Source organism: Apodemus sylvaticus, chromosome 11 (assembly GCF_947179515.1).
Source record: "Apodemus sylvaticus chromosome 11, mApoSyl1.1, whole genome shotgun sequence".
Classification (NCBI taxonomy): Eukaryota; Metazoa; Chordata; class Mammalia; order Rodentia; family Muridae; genus Apodemus; species Apodemus sylvaticus.
In genome coordinates this window covers 33,689,515-33,714,890 of record NC_067482.1, presented here as the reverse complement: position 1 = coordinate 33,714,890, position 25,376 = coordinate 33,689,515, and the positions used below count along the sequence as shown (strand labels likewise).

Below are 25,376 nucleotides of genomic sequence, written 5' to 3'. Positions count from 1 at the left end.
ATCTAGAAAGTTTTTAGGAGAGTGGTGGACTCCGGGGATTGGACCATGGTCTTTGTATCCATGAGCAGGCTATGTAAGTATTTTATTTCAACTTAACATTACAAATAATAGGATAGATGCTAGAGAAATACAGTTGAATAAAATAATATCTGATTCAAGGGGCCCACAATTGGAAGCAGCAGGGAGGTACATGAGTAGGTTTTGATGCTCGGATTCTGTTCTGGGGTTTACATGCGTACGGGGTAATAACTTATCAGGTGGTAGCTGGAGAAGCGGCAGGACAGTGACGTCCAGGGGGAAGACTGGGTGATCGGTAGGAATTCACCTGGAAAGGCTCAGCCCATGGTCACCATGGTCCTCTGTGGCCAGTGGACAAGGTCCCCGGGCACCGCAGAGGTTCGGGCTTCCCGCTAGGGGGCGCCGTGGCCCCGCACCAGCCGGCCGGCCGTTACGTTTCCGGGCACCGAGGCCGAAAGCCGCCATCTCCGCCCGGCGCGCGCGCCGCCTCTGTGGGCCGCTCCGGTCCGTTACCGGGGCAACCGCGGCGCTCCCTCCTTGTGGGTCGCGACCGCCTCTCCGCGCCATTTTCAAACTGTGTTCGTGCCGGAGCCATTGGCCGCAGCGGGACGAGCCAGCGAGGACGGCGGGTCCCCGAGGGCGATGTGCCTCGCGACGGAGCGGCGGCGGGAGCGGCGGTGAGGCGCGCCCGGGGAGGCCGCGGGGGGCGGGCGGGGTCGCGGGGCCTCCGGGGCGGTCCCCACCCCCACCCTCGAGGAAGCGAGCGAGGGAGGCCCGGGCGCTGCCGGGAGGAAGTGGGGGAGGGCGGCGCGGGGACCGTCCCACCGTCCGTCGGTCCGTCTGTCCGTGCGGCCTGGGCGGACCCCGGGAGAACTGCCGTTCCACCTTCCAGGCTGAGCCGGGAGGGATGCTTGGCCGCCCCGGCCCGTGCGCTTTGCGGTGCCCGCACTTTAAACGCTTCTGTATCGCGGGTTGGATATTTCCGTGAAAGTAAGAGGCGCCCGCTTTGAGACGACAAGGCGCCGCCTGGGTTTTAGTAGACAGCTAGCTGTAAATGCGGAACCTACCCTTTTCGGTTGTTTTGATTTAAAGGTTGTGGTCCGGATTATAGGGAAACCCTAATATGTACATATCTCCAGCTCGGAGCACTTTACTTATTATGGCCAATGGTATTTTGATTGGTATTCTCAGTCTGTCTTCATGAAGGATGGAGAGAGATGGTTTCCTGGCACCCGGAGTTGGCAGCTGTCAAAGAGGGGACATACTTCTTGGAGTTTGCCCAGCTAATCTAGCTTGTCAGATGTTTTTCTTGTGGCCACAGGGGTTTCTCTAAAACATCTGGCATAGTCGTCCTTTTTGTGGAAAGGACTTAGAAAGCCCGTAGGGGAAGCTTCTCAAAGAAGATCCTAGATTTGTTAACGAAAATAATGAAGAAGAAACGCTAATTTAGAAGTAGCCCTGTGGTTGGGGAAGCTATTTCCTTGGAACAGCCTTCTTTGCTTTGTGCTTTAAATAGGAACGGTGCCATCGGTACTTTATCCCACACCGGATGTTTTGAGCATCAGGTTTTGCATGTATTCATTTACGTGCACTTAGATTTTTTAGTAATGGTGAAGAACGTACTTTTATTTGGTTTAGAAATATGAGCTCTATGGCTACAATGATTTGGCAAAGGTTAGGATTGATCTTTGCATACCTCAATTTTAGGGCAGATGGATAGAGATAATAGTCATAGGTGTTTAAAAAGACAAGTACAGTAGCTGGAGGTGTGGCCCAGAGAAAGAGAGCTTGTCTAGCATGTCGTAGGCTCCGCGTTTAATCCCGGACCCTGTAAACAAACAAAATAGACAAGCGTAAAAATGGATACTGAGCTACTTACATGTGTGTTACTTAAAAAAAAAAAAAAAGAAAGAAAAGAAAGTAAAGTTGGATGTGGTGGTGCACACCTGTAGTCCTAGCATGCAAAGGTACAGGCAGAAATCTAGACCGGTCACGACATTATAGTTTGTCTCAAAACAATGAAAAGAACCAATATGGGAGTGGAATTTACATGGTGAAATGCACAGACCATGAGTGAATTTAAACACTTTGCATAAATGTCTGTGCCTGCGTAACTTACCCCAGTCAATACGTCTACCACTCTGGAAAGAAAGATTTGTCCTTTCCAGAGACTTTCCAGTGCCCCATAAAACTGTTTCTAGCCCACAGTTTAATATTTACCTGTTTCCGAGCTTTTTGTGAATGTAGTCACATAGAATATGTGTCTGACTTCTTTTGCCTGAATGGTCCTTTGAGAGTCATCCATGTTGTTAGCATGTATTGATGGCTTTTTGCTTCCCTGAGTCATGCTATGAGGTATAGGGCAGGATGGCTTGTCCTTCCCCTTACAGTTAGGCGTCTGTACTAAAGCTGCTGTAGTCGCTCTGTGGATATTTCTGTCCAGTTTCTTTTGTAAAGATACAGGAATAGAATTACGGTGTTTCATTTTATAAGATACTGCCTGGCTTGTTCCACGGTGGTTTCCCACTCTCTGAGCGATGCGTGGGTTTCATTTTCTGGGAGCCTTTGCTGTCTTTGGGCATTGTCAGGCCTGGTTGTTATTTTGTATTCCTGGTGCTTAACACCAGGAAAATGCACGTTAAGCACCTTTTCATAAATTTCTATTGAGATATCTTTTGCAAGGTGTCTTTTCAAATTTTTGTACAACTAAAATTTAGTTTTAATACAATTTGGGGGGGCATAGTTTGAGACTGGGTCTCACTGTGTATCCCTGGGCTGGTTTCAAATTGAGGGCAGACTCCCTGTGTCTGCCTCCTACATGCTGAGATTATAGTCATGAGCCTCCCTACCAGATCTAACCCCAATGTTCTTACTGATTGCTGTGTTATTAAGCTCTGAGAGTTTGTTTTCTAGTCAGTATGTAGATATTTTCTGGTACTCTGATTTTCACTCCCCCCACTCCCATTCTTCTTTCTTGATGTTACAGAGGTCAGATCCAGAGTTTCACAAAAGACTGATCTTTAAGCCACATCCCAGCTGTGCCTTTCCATTTTCCTCACTAGTGTATTTCGATGAGTTGATGTTTTCCACTTTTATGAGGTCCTACTTAGCCTGTTTCTTTTTTATGTTTACTGTCACTAAGGGGTTCCCTGCGGGTTGTGGGCATAGCCCCCTGTAGGGCACTTGCCTAGCATGAGCAGGAGGCCTGCCTGCTTGCCTGCCTGTCACCCACAATTCTGTAAGAAAGTGGAGTTTCAGGATGCCTGCCCGCCTCTGGAAAATCCTTGGTTCCTTCTAGAATTTTCATTGTTTTAAGTTTTAGATCCAGGTTTATGAAGAAACACATGTTATAATGTAGCAATATGGAGAATAAGTATTAGTGTTATAGAGCACTGACTACCTGAAAAGAAACCAAATGATTCCTTGATATTAAAGTTGTGTTTAATAGCTTGTGTTAATTCTCTCTTTCAGAGCTCTAAGTTTGGAGTGTGACTAAAACTGGTTTTGGAAGCAAGATGACTACAGCTGCAGAGAGAAAGTATATTAACATTAGGAAGAGGCTAGACCAGTTGGGCTACCGCCAGACCCTGTCGGTGGACAGTCTGCCTTTGGTAGAAAAACTTTTCAGGTAAAGATGGAAATATAGTTATTAATGTGTGTAATCCTTAATCCACTTACCAGGTTTGTGGCTGACCTTGTCATGGTAAAGCAGCAAGTGGATTTTAGAGAAGTCCTTAAGTCATCTGAAGCTTGCCTGTTTTCTCTTCAGTCCTAAGCCTGAGAGGGTCTGTGTGGTGGAGGCTGCTAGCGATCGATCTCTATACCCCTTGTGCCTGTCTGAGTCACCATTTCTGAGAGCTTCCCTGGAGGGAATCACACTCTGAGGTTCTGGTGGCCGTCAGAGGTGCTCCCTCCCTCCTCCGGCTTGTCCTTTGTTTTCATCCTTTTGCGGGTGAGGACTGAGCACTGCCGGAGTGGGCTGGGCTGGCAGGCGCTCCACCATTGAGCTGTACTTTCTGTTCTTGCCCCTGCGCTGCCCTTCTCACACTCTGTGCTGCGTAGGGCGGGCACAGCGTTTTACAATCACCGTGCATCATCATTGACATCTTGGCTTAGTCTTTGCATTGCAAATTTCATAAGTCTGCCATGCCCACCTACAGCTACTATAGACTGCTCATCTGAGAAGCATGGAGATGTTTGTTTTGCCATGTGCCATGATGTCTCTTTGATGACTGTCGATAGAATATAAGTTCTTCATTGATAAGTGCATTTGTGTGTGTGTTTTCTTCTCATGAAACATTTAGTGAGTGTTTTTTTTTTTTTTTATTGATCCATATTCTGAGAGTAAGAGAGTAGTTCTTTTATTTTTTTGGGTTTTTTTTTTTTTTTTGGATTTGGTTTTTTCGAGACAGGGTTTCTCTGTATAGTCCTGGCTGTCCTGGAACTCACTCTGTAGACCAGGCTGGCCTCGAACTCAGAAATCCGCCAGCCTCTGCCTCCCAGAGTGCTGGAATTACAGGCGTGCGCCACCACCGCCCAGCAAGAGAGTAGTTGTTGTTTGTATCTTTCTGTAGCATATAGCACACAGTCAGTCCATATTTATTCAATGAGAAGCCAGTTTCACAGGCTTCATCCGCCTAAAGAAGGAGCACAAGGGGAGAGCACGAAGTGTGGGCGTGGTAGCTCATTTTTTTGAGTGCCCTAATTGGATGTTTCTAAACAAAGGGCTTTTTAAACCAAAGGTAAAATCATCAATGAAATTACTTTCAGAACTGAAGGACAAATCAACCAAACAACAGTTTGATGTGTTTGTAGTTTATAATTTATAGTTAGGCCTATTTTGAGAAACTTGAGGACTTTTTGATAACCTTGAAAGAAACCTACTGTTCATTCCTCTTCTAAATTTTATATTATTTAGCATTAACATTATATTTAATCTGTTTTAGAACTGTATCTTGAGTTACTAAAAGAGTCACGGAACATGTTGCATTTGTATTTTCTCTTAACTTTAGTGATCTGGTTCATACGACAGAAAGCCTGCGGCAGTGCAGGTTGTCCTCAGTAAAGGCAGAAAAGGAAAGTGCCAATTTCGATTTTGTTTTGGAACCTTATAAACTTGAAAATACAAGGCTGAATAAGGAGAATAATGAATTGTATCTGGAGTTAATGAAGCTCAGAGAATACTCAGACAAGCACATTAAAGGTATGTGAAACTTTATGATGATTTTTTAAATGAAGGATCCTTGCCCTCTTTGTTTTCTAAGTGGAAAGGCTAGCATCTCTTTACAATACTTGATATGGAAATGACAGTTCTACCAACAGCTCCCTAAATACAGACTATCGAAATGTAGTTAGGAAAATAAGTGAGCATTCCACAGCTATGACAACACTTGCTATCTGCGGATCATGCTTTTTGGTTAGTAAGTAGTATAGAGATGTTAGATGGCAGGACGGAAGATGCCTTCTCAGAGGAAAAACAGTGAATAAGTGGGAGCCATGCGTCAGTTACTAAGAAATGTTTGGGCTGGGAAGTAGATTGCAAAGGTAAAGGATAATACACATTGGGGTGTATACAACAACAACAACAACAGCCCAAAGTCTCACTTTGGCTTCCTACAGAGCGTGTGTAAGGCTCTGGTGGTGCCTTTCAAGTCTGTGTGGATGGCTTGAGCCTTACTTACAACTGTTTTTATCTTCCTCACTTTAAGACTTGAAAACTACACTGAAGAAATGTACACGTGAGACGGCTGATCTGAAGTTTCTGAATAACCAGTATGTTCATAAGGTCAGACTCCTGGAGAAAGAGAGCAAAGCTAAGGATGAAAAAATCCAACAGCTTCAAGAAAAAAATCTGCGTGCTGTAGTACAGACTCCTGGTAACTCTTTGGCTTCCTTCTTAACCAAGTGGGTTAAAATGGTCGTGAATCCGGAACTGTGGGCTATACTTGTTTTTCATGAGATCTTTTAGTTTAGAAAGTATAGCTCTAGTCTTGCCAGCTGCTGAGAAAGTAATGGGCTATGCGTTTTATACCATTCCAAGATAATCTATGCATGTAATGTGTCCCTGCTACCTTCAGAGGCAACTATGGAGGTGTTCACTACTGATTCAGATTATACCATTATCATTATAGGTGACATCCTCATACTTAGTTTTGCTCTTTAGAGTTTCAGTTATCTGCTGTCTTAGTCAGGGTTTCTATTCCTGCACAAACATCATGACCAAGAAGCAAGTTGGGGAGGAAAGGGTTTATTGAGCTTACACTTCCATGTTGCAGTTCATCACTAAAGGAAGTCAGGACTGGAACTCAAGCAGGTCAGGAAGCAGGAGCTGATGCAGAGGCCATGGAGGGATGTTTCTTACTGGCTTGCTTCCCCTGGCTTGCTCAGCCTGCTCTCTTATAGAACCCAAGATTACCAGCCCAAAGGTGGTACCACCCACAAGGGGTCCTCACCACTTGATCACTAATTGAGAAAATGCCCCACAGCTGGATCTCATGGAGGCACTTCCCCCAACTGAAGCTCCTTTCTCTGTGATAACTCCAGCCTGTGTCAAGTTGACACACGAAACTAGCCAGTACATCTGCTCTGTGTGTGTGTGTGTGTGTGTGTGTGTGTGTGTGTGTGTGTGTGAACGTGTGTATGTACACACATAGGCCAGAAGTCAACTTCCAATTTCTTCCTCTGTCGCTTTCCACCAGATTGTTTTGAGACAGGGTTTCTCACTGAAACCTATTAGGCTGGACAGGCTGGACAGCAAGTTCAGGAATCTTGTCTCCTGCTCTCAGGTGCGGGGATTGTAGGCATGGAACCAACACATGGTTGCCGAGGACTGAGTGCAGGTCCCCATGCTCAAGCAGCAAGCACTTTACCACCTGAGCAATCTCCCAGCCCCCAGGCATCTGTCCTTTTGACAGTACTAAAGCATGTGTGTCTCAGTCTTGCTGTCAGTGCTCCTTGTCTGACAGTGATATGTGTTAGCACGAGACAGTGACCACTGCAAGGCACACTCAGCTTTTAATCCTGCCAAAACCTTATCTAATTTAAACTGTGCACATATGCCTAGCCTGCAGGCACCGAAAACTTATTTTATAAGCTTGTCCTATTTAGATGTTTCAGAAATACATTGTCCAGTCACAGATCAATGTGGGTATCTACAGATGAGCCCACTTTATAACAGGTTAGCTTGTGCTGCTTAGTACCTAGAAAAGTGTTCCGTTTGTCCTTTGTTTTTAAGCCATACGTCTGTTTCTGCTTTTTTAGGTGGCAAGAAAAGAAACATTGCATTTAGGCGTCAACGGATGCAAATCGATGAGCCAGCCCCACCCTCGGAAGTCATCGCCTACCCAGTCCCTCAACCAGAAGACCCGTACATTGCAGACCTCCTGCAGGTGGCTGACAACAGGTGTGTGACATACCTCCTCTGCTGAGGCTGGGAGTTGGGGAGGTATGTTTAGCATGCCTGAGGACCTGAGTTAAATCCCTAACACCAAAGTCAGCGGCAGCGGTGGTAGTGGTGGCGGTGGCAGCAGCAGCATCATCATCTTCATCTTTGTTGACTTGATTGATCACGTGATCACTATTGTGTTATAAAGTGTATAGTGGGAAGGTTTGGGCTTTTCAATTGTTGTGTCCCTATGTCTAGCCCAGAACTTTGCATCGAAGCTCAATAGGTATTTCCAGAATGATTTGGATTTTTTTTTTTACTTGTTTCAAAACTCTGATTTGAAATAAGTCATGTATCCAAGGTTTCTGCCCATACTTGCTATAAAATAACTTACTGCTGTTAAGAACCTATTTCAATAGAGTCACTTTGACAATAAGTTTCATCTCTAAGTAGATCGTCTCTTACTAGAATCTCTACTGCTTCAGATATAGCAAGGTGCCATGTGGACCTGAATAGATTCCTAACATGATCTGAAATTCTCACCTCATGAAGTCTCCAGCCTCGTATTTATATTCCTTAAATATAAATCAGACTGAGCTATGGATTCCATTTCATTCCATGCTCGTCAGGCCTCCAGGGCAAGCCCCTGAGCGAGTGCTCTGAGGTCGTCAGAGTACGGGGCTGCTGCTGGTTGGAAATGCTTGTGATCCAGATGTTACTAGGAGAGTTATGGCCAGGTAAGGGAGGAAAGCGAGTTCCAGTGATCCTGAGAGGGCACCCACAGTGTGGGGCCCCCAGGGAGACAGTTCATAAGGACTTTGTGGTCATATAGAGGACACAGGAGATTTTCAACCAGCCCTAATATCTACAAGAGCATTGGCTGAGATGGGCCGAAGATCATTGCAGTCGTTTAGTCTGTCCCAATATTACGTGCCTGTATTTATATGGCTGCCTTGACCTCTTGTGGGTTGCTCATCTGTTCAGGGTACAATCAGGTCGCCTGGTAATATTATTTAGAGAATCATTTACACTATCAAACTGCCATCAGTCTATAAAACAGTGGGCTGTTTTATTCTGTCTGCTTTGGTGTGCACACACACACATTGTTTGCACATCCTCTCTTCTGCATTGGTGGTGCATGCCTGCAAGCATGCTCTTGTTCTTAGCTGGGAGAGGCACGTCTGTAAGAGTTGGGATGAGCTCTCTGCAACCTACTTACTGCAGCTCATGGGAAATTTGTCTTCAAAGCAGACCTGCTTCAGGCTTGTCTAGCCAACAGTGGGCCATGCCATACCGAGCCGATGGACTCCGTGTAGAGTTCAGATGATTTGGACAAAGTCTTGATTTTGTTAGAACTTACAGGTTCTAGGGAAAGCAGGCTTTGCTGGGGTCACTTAGAACATTGCAGTTTCCTTAGTTCTTTGCGCTCCAGAAGTGTAAAGTAGTTTATAAGCAACACAGGGTTACCTAGGATCAGAAAACACCCTATTTCACTAAGTGATGCTGTGAACTTTGGACTGGATTTTCAGTTTCCTGAACCTAAGAATTGGTAGCTGTACCTCAGAGTTGTTCTAAGGGCCCAGTGGAACAGTGAGGTGTTTTATTGCATGATGTATATGAGTTTCAAATCTCTTGTATCTCCTCCTGTAAAATGAGCTCTCCAAGGTGATGTGGTGTGTTCCTGCTGAGGCGCTGGGAACCTTGAGCACAGCCCGGTGTCTCACCTGCAGCAGCCTCGCTCTCAGGTTCCATTGTGCTGTCCTGTCTCTCTCAACCAAAGTCTCTGTACACTGCTCACTTTAGCCACCCGTGTTTCAGGATTCAGGAGCTGCAGGAGGAGGTCCACCAGCTGCAGGAGAAGCTAGCACAGATGGAGAGAGGCGTGCAGGACTACAGCAGGCAGGTGGGCTTCTCACACGGCTCTGGGTGGGGATGCGTGTGCTCTGAGAGTGCGAGTGTGACTAGAGCTGCCTTTACTTGATAGAACAGATTCCTAGTTTTAAGTGAGCCTTTTTCTTTTCTAAAAGCTTGTTGAGTTCATAGGTGGAGTAGCTCCCCAGTACTGGTCCATTCCCTTATTATTCACTGAGGTGAGCAGTACTTTTAGCTTTAGTTTTTCTTTTATATAAAGCATCTCTCTCCCTAAATAAAAAATTTTCCCCAAATAAAAATTATAAGTGTTACCTATGTTCATTTCAAGAATAATGTATTGAAGTACGACAATATACTTTTATAATTACATTTGTTTTGTAATTATATTTGTTAGGAGGGCTGTCAAGATGGCTCAGCGGGTAGAGGGGCTTGCACCCAGGCCTGAGAGCCTGAGTTCGATCACCAGGACCCACGTGGTGGAGGGAGAGAACCGACTCTTAAAAGTTGTCCTCTGACCTCCATGTATAATGAGCACACAAGAATATAGAAATAATTCATTTTTTAAAAAATGCAAAAGAAAATAATTGTATTATTATTATTATTTTATTTATTTCCTTTTCACTTTGAATATAAGTCTTTGAGAGTTCCCCTTCTGGGCTACTGCCTTCAATGTGGCTCCTCTGGAAGTTATTACTACCGCATAACGCAGTTGTCTAAGAAGCAGGAGCTCAGCAGACGCCGCCTTAGCTCCTAACTCCAGCGAGCTCTGTGCCCGTGCTCTTTGAGTTGGTGTCTTTTATTCTAGTTTCATTTATTTACATTCCAAATGGTGCCCCTCTTCCTGGTCCCCTCTCCATGGGTTCTTTACCCATTCCCCCGTCCCCTTTGCCTCTGAGAGGGTACTCCCCACCCCACCATCCTACCTCCTTACCCACCCACTCCCAGCTCACCCTACTCCCCTGTCCCCCTTTCCTGGGGCATTAGGTCTCTGCAGGATTAAGCGTATTCTCTCCCACTGAGGTCAGACAAGGCAGTCCAGTGCTACACATGTGCCAGGGTCATGAACCAGCCCGTGTACACTCGTAGGTTGGTGGTTCAGTCTCTGGGAGCTGCCAGGGGTCCAGGTTAGTTGACTCTACTGGTCTTCCCATGGGGCTGCCAGCCCCTTCAGCTCCTTCAGTCCTTCCCCTAACTCTTCCATAGGGATCCCCAACCTCACTCCAATAGTTGGCTGTAAGTATCTGCATCTGTCTCAGTCAGGTGCTGGTAGAGGCCCTCAGAGGACAGCCATGCTAGGCTCCTGTCTGCAAGCATAACATGGCATCAGTAACAGTGTTAGGGTTTGGGGCCCACCCAGGGGATAAATCCCAATTTTAAATTTTAGGGTCACTTCATGGCCTTTCCTTTAGTCTCTGCTCCAGTTTTTTGTTTTTTGTTTTTGTTTTGAGACAGGGTTTCTCTGTGTAGTCCTGGCTGTCCCGGAACTCACTCCGTAGACCAGGCTGTCCTCCAACTCAGAAATCCGCCTGCCTTTGCCTCCCAAGTGCTGGGATTAAAGGCGTGTGCCAGCACCACCCAGCTTCTGCTCCAGTTTTGACCCCGTATTTCTTTTAGTCAAGAACAATTCTGGGTCAAAAGTTTTGAAGATAGATGGTGAGCCCATCCTCCCCTGGGGGCCGTCTAACTGCTGGAGGTGGGCTCTTCAGGGTCCATCCCCACTGTTGGGCGTGTTGGCTGTGGTCATCCCCGTTGAGTCCCGGGAACCTCTCACACTCCAGTTCTCTGGGACTTTGTAGAAGTGCCCACTGTCCCCAAACCACTGCACCTGTGAATTTCCATTCATTCTCCTGGCCCTCTGGTCATCTCTCCTGTCTCCTCCCATCCCGATCCTGCCTCCCTCTCTCCTCCCCCTCCTCTCTCCCACCCAGGTCCCTCTACTCTCCCTTCTGAGTGGGATTGAAGCATCCTCACTTGGGCCTTCCTTCTTGTTAAGCTTCCTACCATCTGTGAGTTGTATCATGGGTATTCTGACTTCTGGGCTAGCATCCACTTTCAGTGAGTGCATACAGTGCACGTCCTTTTGTGTCGGGTCCCCTCACGCACGATGACATTTCCAGTTCCATCTGTTTGCCTCAAAACTCATGACCTGGCTGACCCGTGTACTTTGTTTCCTACTGTGCTCTCTGGAGTTTAAACTTGGTAACTTTTTTCATGTACATGGCTATATTTTTTTGTATAAATAATCTGTACATATAATTCTATATGTACCTAATATGTTGATATAATTCTTAGTTTATAAAGTACTTTGAAAATTATTTAGATTAGAAAGGAGTTAAAGGAAATTTAAAATTTTAGGGTTTCTTTTTTTTTCTTTTTGTTTTTGTTTTGTTTTTTTTCTTTTGTTTTTTTTTGTTTGTTTGTTTTTTTCAAGACAGGGTTTCTCTGTGTAGCCCTGGCTGTGCTGGCACTCACTCTGTAGACCAGGCTGGCCTTGAACTCAGAAATCCACCTGCCTCTGCCTCCCAAGTGCTGGAATTAAAGGTGTGCACCACCACTGCCCAGCAGGAAATTTTAATATCATCAAACCACCACCACCACCACCACCAACAACAACAACAACAACAACAACAAACAAACCAAAAACATTTTTGTGAAGACACTAAAAGCAGTGGTTCTTGACACTGCTATAGGTCATGAGCCCCTTTGGGGGTCACAGATATCCTATGTATCAGATGATTTGTGCTACAATCATAACAGCAAAATGATGGTTATGAAGTAGCAACGCAATGATTCTATAGCTGGGGGCCACCACACATGAGGAGCTGTATTTTAAAGGTCCAGGCATTAGGAAAGGTGAGAACCACTGCACTGAAGTATCAGGTGTTTATACTGAGTTCAGCTCAGAGGTAAGGAACTTGCCTTGCATATGTGCTGGGTTCATTTCTCAACATAGCAAAAAAAGACAAAAAAAAAATGCACAAATTGGGCGTTGTTGCTATTTTGCAGTTTATAACCACATTTCCCCCAAGTACTTTGTAACCATAAACTGCTGCAACCTTGCCATGTCTCTGAGGTGGCTGACTTGTGTGGAGGATTTGCTCAGCCTTTCCGGTTAACCCCCCTCCCCCCCCCCCCCCCCCCACACACACTGTCTACTGCCTTAGCTGAGTCCTCGCTGCCTTTGACCTTTTTGCTTGAGTTTGTTTTTCTCAGAACTTATTCCAGGTTGGGAAGACTAGGGGGTCAGTTCTGTGGTAGGCACTCACCGGGCATGCTCAAAGCATGGACAGAAAGCAATGCTAGCACATGCCAGGCAATACCAGCACGTGCCAGCACCCCATATTCTGCTGTTCACAACCTCTCCTGATTGTTGCAGATTCCTGTTTATACTGTTAAATAGCGATATTTGTACCCAGGCTCTCCTGAGACTTCATGGGCAGGGTTGTTCGGGGTCACTGCTCAATTCTTCACACTCCCTGCAGCACTGAGCCTCCTTGCATGTTACAGTCCAGTCGTGCTGAGCCAATTCTGCTGCCTCAGATATTTCCCAGGTTTTGTGCCTTGGTGTGTCCGACCTGGGCATCCTTTTTCTTGGTACAGCAGTGCTCTGACCTTGTGTGGACATTCTGTGTTAGCCAGGCCTTTGGTGTTTTAGAGGCCAGAATGCAGAGTGGGTCTCTGTCCCTTTGACTGCTGGTGCTGTCGTAGCAGCGCCTCCCTCACTCTTCCCTCTCCTTCCAGCCACTGTTCGGTGCTTGCCAGCTTTCCCTGTGAAGTTCTCTGTTCCTGAAAGCCAGAGCCCATTGCCTCAGCCTTACACCGATCACTGTGTAGCCAGTAATAGTGAACTGAATTGGTTTTCCCCCTCTGATTTTGGGGAAAAGTAAACAAAAGTGTGTGTACCTGCATGCAGATTTTCTAATTCTTGCATGTGACTTAGTGTCAGCATATGGTTAGTACTGCTCCTTTGACTAAATGTAAATAATAATTAAAATCGCTGTATTTTCATGTCCTTCTTAATACTGAGTTAGATAGCAACTTGGTTTTTAGTCTTTCCCTTTCATTCACACATTCATTCATTCTGCCGAGCACTGCAGTGTGACAGACTTATCCACTCCCTGAACATGTGTACTCGGCCAAGACATTTCTCTTCTATAAACAATTGCTTGATTTTAAAGGAGAGAAACAAACTGAAAAGTTCACTTAGACTCAGTTCCATAATCGAGTGCTCTGTTGGTGCTAGTGACGTTGCTGTGCCCTGTGTACCGACCATGTGTGGATTCCAGTATAAATGGCGGCCACTGTGTGCACTGCCGGGGCGTTAGGAAAGAGAGGCTGAATGAACGTGCAGTTAAGGATTCACCCTATAGCCTGACTTCATCAACTGAAAGTGCAACTTTCTGTTCTCAGATAGAACTAAGAGAACGAGAAATAGAACGACTGTCACTTGCTTTGGATGGTGGCCGTTCCCCTGATGTCCTGTCTCTGGAGACTAGAAATAAAACCAATGAGAAGCTTATTGCTCACTTAAATATTCAGGTAATGGCTCTTAGGATTGTTTTGTTAACTATATAAAAATGTGAGGTTTTCTTTTATAATATCTGTGGGTTTATAAAAGTGACAGGCTTGTTCACTGAAGACAGTTTTTGTTTGTTTGTGTATGAATTTATTTATTTTGAGACAAGGTTTCACTATATAATCTTGGCTGTTCTGAAACCCTCTCTATAAACGAGGCTGGCATTGAACTCACAGAGATCTGACTACCTCTGCCTCTCTGGTGCTGGGATTAAAGGTGTGTGCCACCATGCCTGGCTCTAGAGGGTTTCTGACAAAGCCAGAGTCTGTAGAAATAAGGGGTAGCTGTTGAGAAATCAAACTGCTTAATGAAGCCGCAAGTAAGATAGGACTGATGTTACAAACTTAAAGGACCATAGACCCGAGGCAGTGCCTTCAGTTTGCCCTAAACAACAACAACAACAACAAACCTGTGAATAAGTGAAGTGTGGTAATTGTAATTGTGCACTCGGGAGGGAGAGAGGCAGAAAGATCAGGTTATGGCCTGCCTCAGCCCCGTGGTAAATTCTAGACCACCATGGGTTACATGAGACTCTATTTAAAGACAAACAACAAAATATATAATATATAGAAAACACAAAGAATATTTTAAAATATATTTTAAAAGCTCAATTTTGTATATTAGGAAATTCTTAATGGCTCTGTATTTTTAAAAACTTAATGACTATAGTGTAAAAGATGATTTTAAGGTATACATAATACATATATATACTGTATGCCATTAATTATATGTACTGGCTATAATATATGCTATATATCTATTTTATACTTTACATACATAGTATATATCATATCCTAATATATACTCTATTATTGTGCACATGTAGCTTTGTAATAAAATGCTTTGTAATGTGCAAAACCCAAGTCTAGTCCTCGCCATCCGCCTTTTCATTCTCAGATCAAGGCATGGTGCAAGGACATACAAGCCTCATGTTTTATCTGCGTGTCGCTGGGCAGAGTTTGTTCAAAGATTGTAGAGCAACATTCAAATACCGCTGTCCAATGGTGATGTGAATCCAGACAGCTGTAATTAATTGTAAATAATGTATTTATCCAATAGATCCAAAACTTCATTTCAGCATATAATAATTTTTACTTTTCTAAAAAAACAACAAACAAAAGCCCAGGACTTTGACACCTCGTGTGTTTTACGTTTATAGCACATCTCAGTTTAGACCGGCCATCTTTCTAGTCTCAGCAGCAACACCTAGATGCCAGTAGCTCCTGCATTGGGTAGCCCAAGTTAATGCCATTGTCACAGTATTGACATAGTTTTAAAGCTCTGTTGGGAACAAGTTCACACAAATTTCTTATCCTTTCCTTTTGTATTTGAAAATCAATGCCAGTGGACATATATTTCTATGAAAGTCATATTGGGAGTTTTGGTAGAAAAAAATAGTATTTAAGGTTGTACATACAAAAATAGCTATATTTTTACTTAATACAGCTATTTTTAACTGTAAAACGTAATACACCTTCAGTTAATAACTTCAGCACCTTTTAAAATATAGTGCTTAAAACTTCTAGTTTGAAAATTCAGAATTTTGGATAGTTTTTCGATTTACATATACTTAATCACTGTGATTATAAATTGGATTTAGGTTGACTTCCTTCAGCAAGCGAATAAAGAACTGGAGAAGCACATTCAAGAGCTCATGGAAACCAAGGAAACAGTGACAACTGAGGTCGTGAACCTAAGCAACAGGAACGAGAAGCTGTGCCAGGAGCTGACGGAGATCGACCAGTTGGCCCAGCAGCTGGAAAGGCACAAGGAGCAAGTGCTGGAGACCGCAGACAAGGAGCTCGGGGAGGCAAAGGTGAGCTGGGCCTGGGCTGTGACCTCAGCTCCAAGCTGAGCATAGGGAGGGGCGGGGCTCTAGAGAGCCTGCTCAGCTCTGGCCTTTGCTGGGGTTGGGGGGCTGATTCTGCCTTTCATAATCAAAGGAGGTTTGTTTGGCTGGGTTTTGGGTTGGGTTGGGTTGGGTTGGGTTGGGTTGCTTTTGGTTTTTTGAGATAGTCCTGGAACTTGCTCTGAACTCAGAGATCTGCCTGCTTTTGCCTCTGGGATTAAAAGCGTGCACCACCATGCCTGACTTTAAAATTTTATCTCTATGTTTTGTATATATACCTGCATAGCAGCAGAGGACATCAGATCCTGTTGTACATGGCTGCTAGTCGCTCTGTGGTTCCTGAGATTGAACTCAGAACCTGTAGAAGAGCGGCCGGTGCCCCCACCCCACCCCCATAATCCAAGGTTTTCTTAAGCGTCATTTCCACCCTCTAAGAGATTGCCTCTGTCCTAGTTGGTTTAGTTCTCCTGAATCACACCTGTTCATAGAATAAATGTCTAGACTCTGTCCTGACTTCCTCTGTAGTTTCCATCCCTGTCCTTTTATCTCTGAAGTCTGTCCTCTTGTCAGATTTAACCCAAGAGTCCTTGAAAGATTATTTTTGCATGTGTTTATGTGTTTATAGCATGTGCATGCATGTTTGTGTGTTTATTCACGTGTGTAGGCTCGCATATATGCGTTGGTGAACATGCCAACCTATGAGCATGTGTGTGGAGGCCTGAGGCTGACGTTGGATGTCTGCCTCTATCACTATTTATTTATTGGGACTGTTTCTGTTCCTGAACTCCGAGCTCACTGACGCAGCTTGTCTAGCTCGTGAGCTTGCCCTGCGGACCCCATCTCAGACTCTCTAGTGCTGGGGTTACAGGCGATTGATGCCAGTCAGCCCAGGGTAGGGCTTGTCAGGATCCAACTCTGGCCATCAAGCCTGTGCAGTTTGCATTTTATCATCTGAGCCGTCTTTCCAGCCCCCTAAAAGCATTTTAACAACATTTTCCTTGTAAATTTTATAGTTGATAACTACCATTCTTCACCTTTCTTCTAAAAAAGATGTATAGGGTGAATTTTCCTGATTATAATATTAATCTCTTAAAGCAAGTTTTACTGTTATTTAAAATGCAACAGTGAGTCCAAATGACCCTTTTCCTTGAAAGTCTCACAAAATTATACCCCATTTTAACATTTTATACTTGATGCCCTTTTTATGATCAGTCTATTATACTGTCCTAGAATAAAACCATGTATGAATTGAATTTCTTTTTTTAAGTCTTTGACTCTAAGGTTCAAAGTGTCATAATACTCCTCTGTATGGTATTATCATTACCATTGTTAGTGATCACTAGGTCAAAGTGACAGACACAGTGCTACTAAGTATGTTAAAAGTAAATTTGTATTTGAAATACATCCCAGTGAAATGTAATGGGAGAAAAATAAAGCCTTTAGCCAGCTCCTGCCTAGCCTTAAATGATCTATGTATCTGATGCTTCAAAGGGTTTTTTTTACTCTTGAAATAGTGTGCTTATAAAACATGAACGGGATTTCTTTGAAGCAGCGTGCTAGCAGCAGTTATGAAGGGAGGGGAAGAGTGGAGAACTCCCACGTACCTGGACCACACGAGACTCTGGGGCACGTCAAAGTTAAGGAGCACCAGGTGTAAATTAACTAACTAGAAAGCTAGGCACGGGAAGATGAGGCTGCGTGTAGAACACCCGGGCTCCCTCTCCAGCACCACAGGCCAAGACAAGACTGGTTGTGCCCATAGCTTGGTATCATGCTTGGGAACTCTTCCTGCCAAGAGTAGGTAGGTCCCAGTGTGAAGCCCACTGTCTGCATCACTGCATTTGTATTAGGCAGTGTTAACTCCATAGTTAGTGAAAGAGAAGGACACGATATCAACAGAACACAGCTGTTAATAAAAAGCCCACAGCCAACACACTCAGTGTTGAAAGACTGAAATCCTTTACCCTAGAATCAGGAGTGAGTCTAAGATATGTTTATTACTTCTGTTTAGCATCGTGCTGAGCTAGAGGTGCCTAGGAATCCCAGCATTTGCAGTAAGACTGTGCTTTAGGCTAGCCTGGGATACTCCGAAATGTATCTTAATACAATTAAGCTAAACTAAAACACAGTACTGGAAGTCCTCAGCAATTAGACACAAATAGCAAAACAGAAGAAGAGTAACAATTCTTTGATCACGTATGACATGATCTTAATTGTAGAAAATCCAAAGATTTGCTCACAGTGAAATAGAATAACAAGTTAACAAAATTGCATGTTAACACACACACACATACACACACACCAGATGCATTCTGTATATTAAATATAAAAATATCCAACAAAGAAATTAGTAAATCCCATTTGTAACTACATCAGAAGGAATGAAGTTAAGCAGTGAGGTAGACACTTAAGACACAACAGAACGACAACAGAAGAGCGTGTGAGTGCAGAGGCATCCTGTGTGCCCGTGAGTGTGGCTTAGGAGTTCCACTCACGTCCTATCAGAATGCAGTGCCAGATTTTGCAAAAGTACAAAATAGTCCCAAAGTGTACATGGACTCCAGGAGCCAGCCAACAGCCTTGGAAGAAGCCATGGATCAGGGGTGTAACCCAGTGTGTAGCGTGCTCACCTCACACGGTGTGAGGCCTTGGTTCTGATCTTCAGAACTGGGCTGTCTGAGGTGGGGTAACTCAGTAGTTTGGGTTCTGCTTTCTGGTTTTAGTGTGTTGCAGTACACCTCTGTCTCTTTCCAGTCTCTCTTTCTACTCCTTTCTCTGTCTTCGGTGCTTTCACATACAATGCATTGAACGTGGTACTTCGTGGCCTGTTGACGAGGCCCACAGATGTCAACTTGAAGCAACAATAAGTTGCTGTTGGATCCCAATATGCTACTGGCTTTCTGCTCTCTCTCGGTGGCAGTGTGAGCGATCCAGGTTGGTAAAAGCAGGCCGACAGCAGGGAAGGGCATGGTCAGGAACTGCCTGCCATCATTCCCCATCGCTGAGGGCCAAGAAGGGAGAAACGGTTCTTCCCTTGATAAGCCCGTTCACATTAGCACTGAGGGACCAGCTGCTCTCCTTCAGGTCGCCATAGTGACGGATAGTCTTGGGGTCTTAACTTAGATCCTCACCTAATGGGCTTTTTATTCCTAGAAAGAGATTAAAAGAAACCTCTGTGAAAGGCGGAACCTTGAGGAAAAAATGTCAAAACTGCAGTGGGTAAGTTGATGCCTCTCTGTTGCCAGTGTCCTTGGCACCGGATTGATGCCTGTTTCATAGGTCTGTTGAGGTACAGTGTGTATGGATAATATTCAGTCATCTTAATGGACACAGTCACACAACTGTACGACCATCACTGCCAATCCCAGAATATTCATCACTCTGGAAAGAAACCTCATACCCATGAGGAGGGACCCCATTTCCTTCTGCCGCGCTCCTGACAGCTGCTCACCTACTGTCAGGGTCTAGAGTTCTGACCATATGGTGAATGATGAATCCTGCGTCCTTTTGCAGCACGATTCTTCTTTCTTTATGGTTTGTGAGGTCGCAGTATGGATGGGAACTCCTTTCCTTTCCACAACTGAGCGTAAATGGTCCACAGTATGATTATGCAATTCCATACTGATATTATTCTCTAACCGTTCATAGTGCGGATGTTTGTAGGTAGAACTGAAAATTTGAGACCCTCATTAGCAAATCTATATTCCTCTAACTACTCTATAGCTTCTCTGGTTACTGATAACAGTAACATCATAACTAGTAGTTACTTATTTGTTGATTGTTATAAAAATACTTCTTGAAATTACTTTGTTTGGTGTCATTCAAGTGATTTTCCTTGTCACAGTGCTTGTCCCTGTGGCCTTTGAGAGAGAAAGCCAGGCTTCATGCTAGGAGACCCCTCGATACAGAGACTGCATGAAATTAGCAGAATGCCTTACAAGTTAAAACTGGTGGTCACTCCAGGCCGGGGCGCTCTCTTCAGCGTGACAGCCTTCTATGTCAGAAGGGTTTCCTGTGAGATTAGAAACAAAGGCTGACAGTAACTTGCAACTCTTCATTATGTATAGACTATGTGCTGTATGTGGGATACACACATTTCTATGGTATGGTAGCGTGCATTCACTATAGATTTTTGTACATTTGGTATGAAGAGCTCATGATAGTGGCTTCTTCCTTCGATCCTTTTCTTCCTTCTTTTCTTCCATCTTTCATCCTTCCTTCCTTCTCTCCTTCCTTCCTTCCTCCCTCCCTCCTTCCCTCCCTCTCTCCCTTTCTTCCTTCTTTCCTTCCCTCTTTCCTTCCTTCCTTCCTTCCTTCCTTCCTTCCTTCCTTCCTTCCTTCCTTCCTTCCTTCCTTCGACAGGGTTTCTCTGTGTAACAGTCCTGGCAGCCTTGAAATTCCATTTGTAGACCAGGCTGGTCTCAAATTCACAGAGATCTACCTGCCTCTGTCCCCAAATGCTGGGATTAAAGACATGTATGTGCCACCACTGTCCAGTGATAGTGGCTTCTTTTTAAGTTGAACTCAGCAAGTCTTGACTCTAGCATCGAGTAACTCTGTTAACTAAGCCTGCTGAGGGAGCTCACTCTTGAGTCTCATAACTGTAATGGGGATGTTGATGAGGTTTTCTTTGGAACATGACTTCTGTGTGCAAGAGGGTTTGCTGCTGTTCACTATTGTATGCACATCGTGAGTGCAAGCGATGATTGACAGGGCTTGTCTCAGATCCATGATCGATTTTCAATAATGTTGGCTGACACTCACTTTCAGGAGTTTCTTCTATTTCCTGTTAGTGTTTCTGTATTGTGTGTATTTCTGATATAACAGTGATACTGATAGCTAATGCTTACTAAGCACTTGCCCTGGCTGAAACAGTGACTGTGTCCCTAGCTCTGTTCTGCTGCCCTAGTTAAGAGTAGGTATTAGTAAATTGAGTTGTGCATATTCAGTTAGAGAGAAGTAGGATATATTCTAAGCAAATGACTTACAAAATGTAAGGATTCCACTTTCCACAAAAGAGCATCTGTTAGCATCTGGGTCTCATGGTATGTTTATTTTTTTCCTTTGTTTATTTGTTCACTTTTTCTTAAGTTTTTTTTTTACATGCAATGAATTTTGATCATATTTTTCCCCACTAGTTCCTCCAAGATCCTCCCTACCTACCCAATTTTCATATCCTCTCAAAAAACAAAACGAAAAAGCAAAGGTGAAAACAAACAAGAAAGAGACAAAAAAATACTAAAACAAAACAAAAAGCACATATAAAAACCATGGAGTCTGTTTAGCATTGCCTATGCCCAGGAGAAGTGTTAGCAACTTCTCCTGGGCATGGAGCCTGCTCTGGGTGGTTAATATGTAGAGTGACACTCCATTGTGGAAAACTGATGTCCCTTTCCCAGCAGGTGTCAAATACAGACAGCCTCTTGGCTAGGGGCGGGAGACTGTCCACGTTCCCTTCTCTGCTGCCACCCTGTCAGCCTTGGACCTGTGCAAGCCCTGTGCACTCTGCCATAGCCTCCGGGAGCGCGTCAGCCCTGCCGTGTCTGGGAGACACTGCTTCCCTGGAGCCATCCGCCATCTCTGGCTCTTATACTCTTTCCAGATGCTCCAGATGCATTTGATAAACACATCCCATTTAGAACTGAGTACAGAAGTCACTCACTCTCCACACATCGTCCACTTATGCGTCTCCATGTGTTAGCCTCCACCTGCAATGAGAAGCTTCTCTGATGAGGGCTAAGACTGGCAGTGATCTGAGTCCCAGCACAGAGTGGCAGCTGTGGTCCTCGGGACAGGGCTGTTCTTGTATGGACATTTGTCACTAAAAGAATATGCACACATGCTCACACGCGTGCACACACATATGAATATACTGTTATGCGTATATTGTCTATACTGCTATATGTATTTATGTGTGTGTATACATGCTTATAAAAGTATCCATCTTACATGTAATTGCTTCAAGGGTTACTAAGGTTATTAGATGCTCAATTTAGAATTACCATTTTCCAGGAATTAGACGTAAGCCTTAAGGAGAAGGAGAGACTGAGCAGTGAACTACTTTTAAAGTCAGACCTGGAGGCTGTTGTTCATCAGCTTGAACAAGAAAAGCAAAGACTTAACAAAAAACTGCAAAGTCTTGCAGTCACAGGTAAGATGCTCTTTTTATTAGCAGGTGAGCTTTTGTGTGTCTATTAACAACCATTTGTTAAGCACTGGCTGTGAAACAGACAACGCTAGGCGGTGTGGACATAGTAGGAGCCCTGCCCTGTACCGTGAGAGGCCACTTGAGTGCTTTGCAATGGAAGTGTTTGCTCCTTTGAGACAGCCAGAGAAGACCGTTCTGAAATGGCAGAAAATTGGAGTTCAGGAATCCTGTTGTGTGGCCTTTAAATCTGCCCGCAGTGTCCGCATTTGATCACCCAGTACCCCACAGCTCCTCAGTCCACTCCAGGAGGCTCTGTCCTCCCCTCACCAGCCTCTTCACCTCACCAGCAGAGCTGCCCTTCCACCTGCTCCCTCACCCAATGAAGTGCATGCTCCTCTCTTGGAAGCTTTTATTTCCTAAGTTAACCACAGTTGCTCATTCCTTCTCACTTTCCTACCTTCTCTGCCCTTCCTGGCCATTTCTTCTCGGTGTGAAATGGTCAGTTCATGAGTTTTCTAATGTCTGGGATTGTTGGCCAGCTGCATCTAATGGACTTTGTATCTGTTGAACAAATGAAGAGGAAGATGGCAGTGTCTGAGTGATCTCAAGGGTCTAGGTTAGTCTGGTGTTCCTATGGGGTCGCCCCTCTCCTCAGCGTCTTCCAGCTTTTCCCTAGTTCAACCACAGGGGTTCCCCGCTTCTCTCCATTGGTTGGGTGTAAGTGTCTGCATCTGACTCTTTCAGCTGCTTGTTGGGCCTCTCGGAGAGCAGTCATGCTAGCCTGCTGTCTGTAAGCACACCCTAGCATCAGGAATAGTAGTGTCAGGCCTGGGAGCCTCCCCTTGAGCTCTTAAGTCAGTGTCTATGTGTCTGTCCCTCTAGGCTGAACTCTGAAACTGCTAGTGTTTGCTTTGTTTTAGATCATGGAAAAGTAATTTGTAAAGTAGATTGGATACAGTGGTGTACTCCTACAGTACCAGGCACTTGGCAGGCACAAGACCAGTTTGAACCTGGGACTTTGAGTCAGTCTTTACAGCGTAGTGACATCCTTTCTCAAAAATAACAGCAGGGAAAACTAATAGCTGTGTTTATTGGAAGAAAACTGTGAGTTGTTTTGGTTTCTTTGTGCAAGTGTTAAATTGGAGGTCAGTGAAGTACGCTTGCTGCATGCTGCTGACAGGTATGTCCCATTCAGAGCTCCTTTGGGGTCTCTAGGAAGCCCCCCTCCCAGAAGTGCATTGCTTTTTTTTATAGTACTAAACAGTATCCACCTGTGATAACACCAACAGGGTGACATTCACCTGTTGAATGTTAATCAATGTTAATGTTTTTCTTGTGTTGTCTTCTCATTCTTCCTCAGTATTTGCCCAGTATGGTCAGATCCTTGTGGTTGACACAAGAACAGCTCGTGATTGCTAAGTTTTCACTCTGTGGATTATTTATTTACCTGACTAGTCTGCATTGTAGATGCAGCATTACTAATGCTAACTACTGTATTTTACTTGACTAGTTCACATTATATATGCAGCGTTACCAAGGCTAACACTGTATTTTACTTGACTAGTTTGATCACATTATATATGCAGTATTACTAAGGCTAACCACTGTAATTTACTTGACTAGTTCACATTATATATGCAGCGTTACCAAGGTTAACACTGTAATCTGCAGAAAGAGAACTGACTCTGGAGGTTGAGAGGATGAGGCTAGAACACGGGATAAAACGTCGAGACAAGTCACCCTCTCGTCTAGACACATTTCTGAAAGGCATAGAGGAAGAGCGCGATTATTACAAGAAAGAGCTGGAGAAACTGCAGCATCTCATCCAGCGGAGATCTTGTTCTGCTAATTACTGTGCTCGGGAAAAATCTCCTATAGTCAAATGCTCAGAAAAGGTAAGACCTTCTAGAAGAGTAATCAAAAGGGTGTGTGTGTGTGTGTGTGTGTGTGTGTGTGCATGTGCACGTGATAAACCTTTTTGTTTTATTGCTGTATTAAATGAAACTTAATTAACACATGCTTTAAAAAGTCCTAATTTTGACTTTTATTTTATTCTTTAACTTGCAATGTGAGAACCCAGCATTATTAGGAAAACTACCCAACAGTAAAGGGAAACGTTTTGATTCCTATACATTTAGGTTGAATAGCTGAGCCATGAGAAAGGCATGTTGGCCTTCAAAACCTGGAGCTCAGAGACTCACACTACCGTGTGTTTCTGCTCTCGACAGGGTTTGTGTTCTGGAGCAGTTGCACTTTACCTTTGCTGAAGGAGTAGCTGTGTCCTCACGGCACACACTGGCCTTTGTGTCATTCCCAGCTGCAGTGGCTGAGTCAGGAACATCGTCACGTTTAACTGACCATGTCTTTTCTAGCCCCCTTTTTGCTGGGTGGGCGGTTTTATATATATATATATATATATATATATATATATATATATATATATATATATATATATATACATACACACACATATATATACACATCAGAAGTGCATGCTAAGTAGATTACTCTGTTAGCCTCCTGGAACAAGTTGGTGAAAATGTTCATTTGGAAGACTGGCCCAGATGGTAATGAAGCACATGTATGACTGTTCTGACACTGAGTTCTGTTCTCAGGAAACACCTCTGCACGGTGTTTCCTAGCTGTATCTGCCACTGTGTGTGATATTCGAAGTTGAACATGATTTCTGAGACATTAAAGTCACGTGTTCCTATTTAAGTCCTAATCGCTATCAGTGTCTTGCTACTATCAACTGTATTTAGGTTGTTCTTTCTTTCTTTTCTTAAAGCTTTGGAGCTATAGATGTCCTAAGGATTTCCATGACAGCAGTGTTATCTACACAGAAGGTAGAGCAGAATGGAGCTGGGACAGCCATCAGCTCAGAATATGTGATTTCAGATTTGGCTCAACTTTACTCGTTCTGTTATCTTCTCCATGAAGACCGTGTATCCATTGTCTGATAGTTCTATGCTTTTTGCTTTGGCTTTTCCTTTCAACCTCATTGGCTAATGGCTGTAGTTTGTTGGTTAGTATCAACTCTATGCTATCTGTTGTAAGCAGAATGAGTTGGTGGAAAAGACAGTGCTCATTTACGTTTAATTATGTTTTTATTTCTCAGGAGAAATAAGTCACTGGATTGTTCATTTTTATTGTGAAAAGAATCTCAAAATGTATAAGTGGCATCTAATGTTAAGTAGATAAACATGTCAACACTAAGTATATACTCAGTTGCTTGGTTCACAGTGGGAAGGCAATTGAGACACTGGTGAGGCAGGGGAACAGTTAAGAGATACCATTGCCTCTTCAACTCCTCTGTGTTTTTCAAGTGTTACGTTATCTGGCACAGACAAAGAATTACTTTGTAAAGTTCAAAAAGTTAGACCATTCCAATTGTTTTACAGTCTAATAAGCCGCAGGCATGGTGACCAGCCGTGGTAAGTATGTGAGTCACATGAGTGTGTGAGACCGTCGTGAGCATGGAGGCCTGGGGAACACACTGCCCACATAAAAGTCGATCTTTTAAGTGCTT

General features: G+C 44.1%; 1 protein-coding gene across 3 annotated transcripts in view; it reads left to right on the top strand.

Moving 5' to 3' along the window:
- The first annotated feature begins 608 nt into the window (after positions 1-608).
- The window catches only part of Cep135 (centrosomal protein 135), a 62,434-nt gene continuing 37,666 nt past the window's right edge, over positions 609-25,376 (top strand). For 2 of the 3 annotated variants that reach the window (XM_052198348.1, XM_052198346.1), the window contains exons 1-11: positions 609-695; positions 3,490-3,646; positions 5,031-5,221; positions 5,727-5,894; positions 7,279-7,420; positions 9,221-9,305; positions 13,685-13,813; positions 15,451-15,666; positions 18,853-18,918; positions 21,712-21,850; positions 23,519-23,742. In XM_052198348.1, the coding sequence (XP_052054308.1) occupies positions 3,534-3,646; positions 5,031-5,221; positions 5,727-5,894; positions 7,279-7,420; positions 9,221-9,305; positions 13,685-13,813; positions 15,451-15,666; positions 18,853-18,918; positions 21,712-21,850; positions 23,519-23,742 (1,473 nt within the window). In that variant the 5' untranslated portion in view covers positions 609-695; positions 3,490-3,533. Of the gene's footprint in view, positions 696-927; positions 1,009-3,489; positions 3,647-5,030; positions 5,222-5,726; positions 5,895-7,278; positions 7,421-9,220; positions 9,306-13,684; positions 13,814-15,450; positions 15,667-18,852; positions 18,919-21,711; positions 21,851-23,518; positions 23,743-25,376 lie in introns of those variants that run through there. The other variant, XM_052198347.1, reaches the window with a different exon arrangement.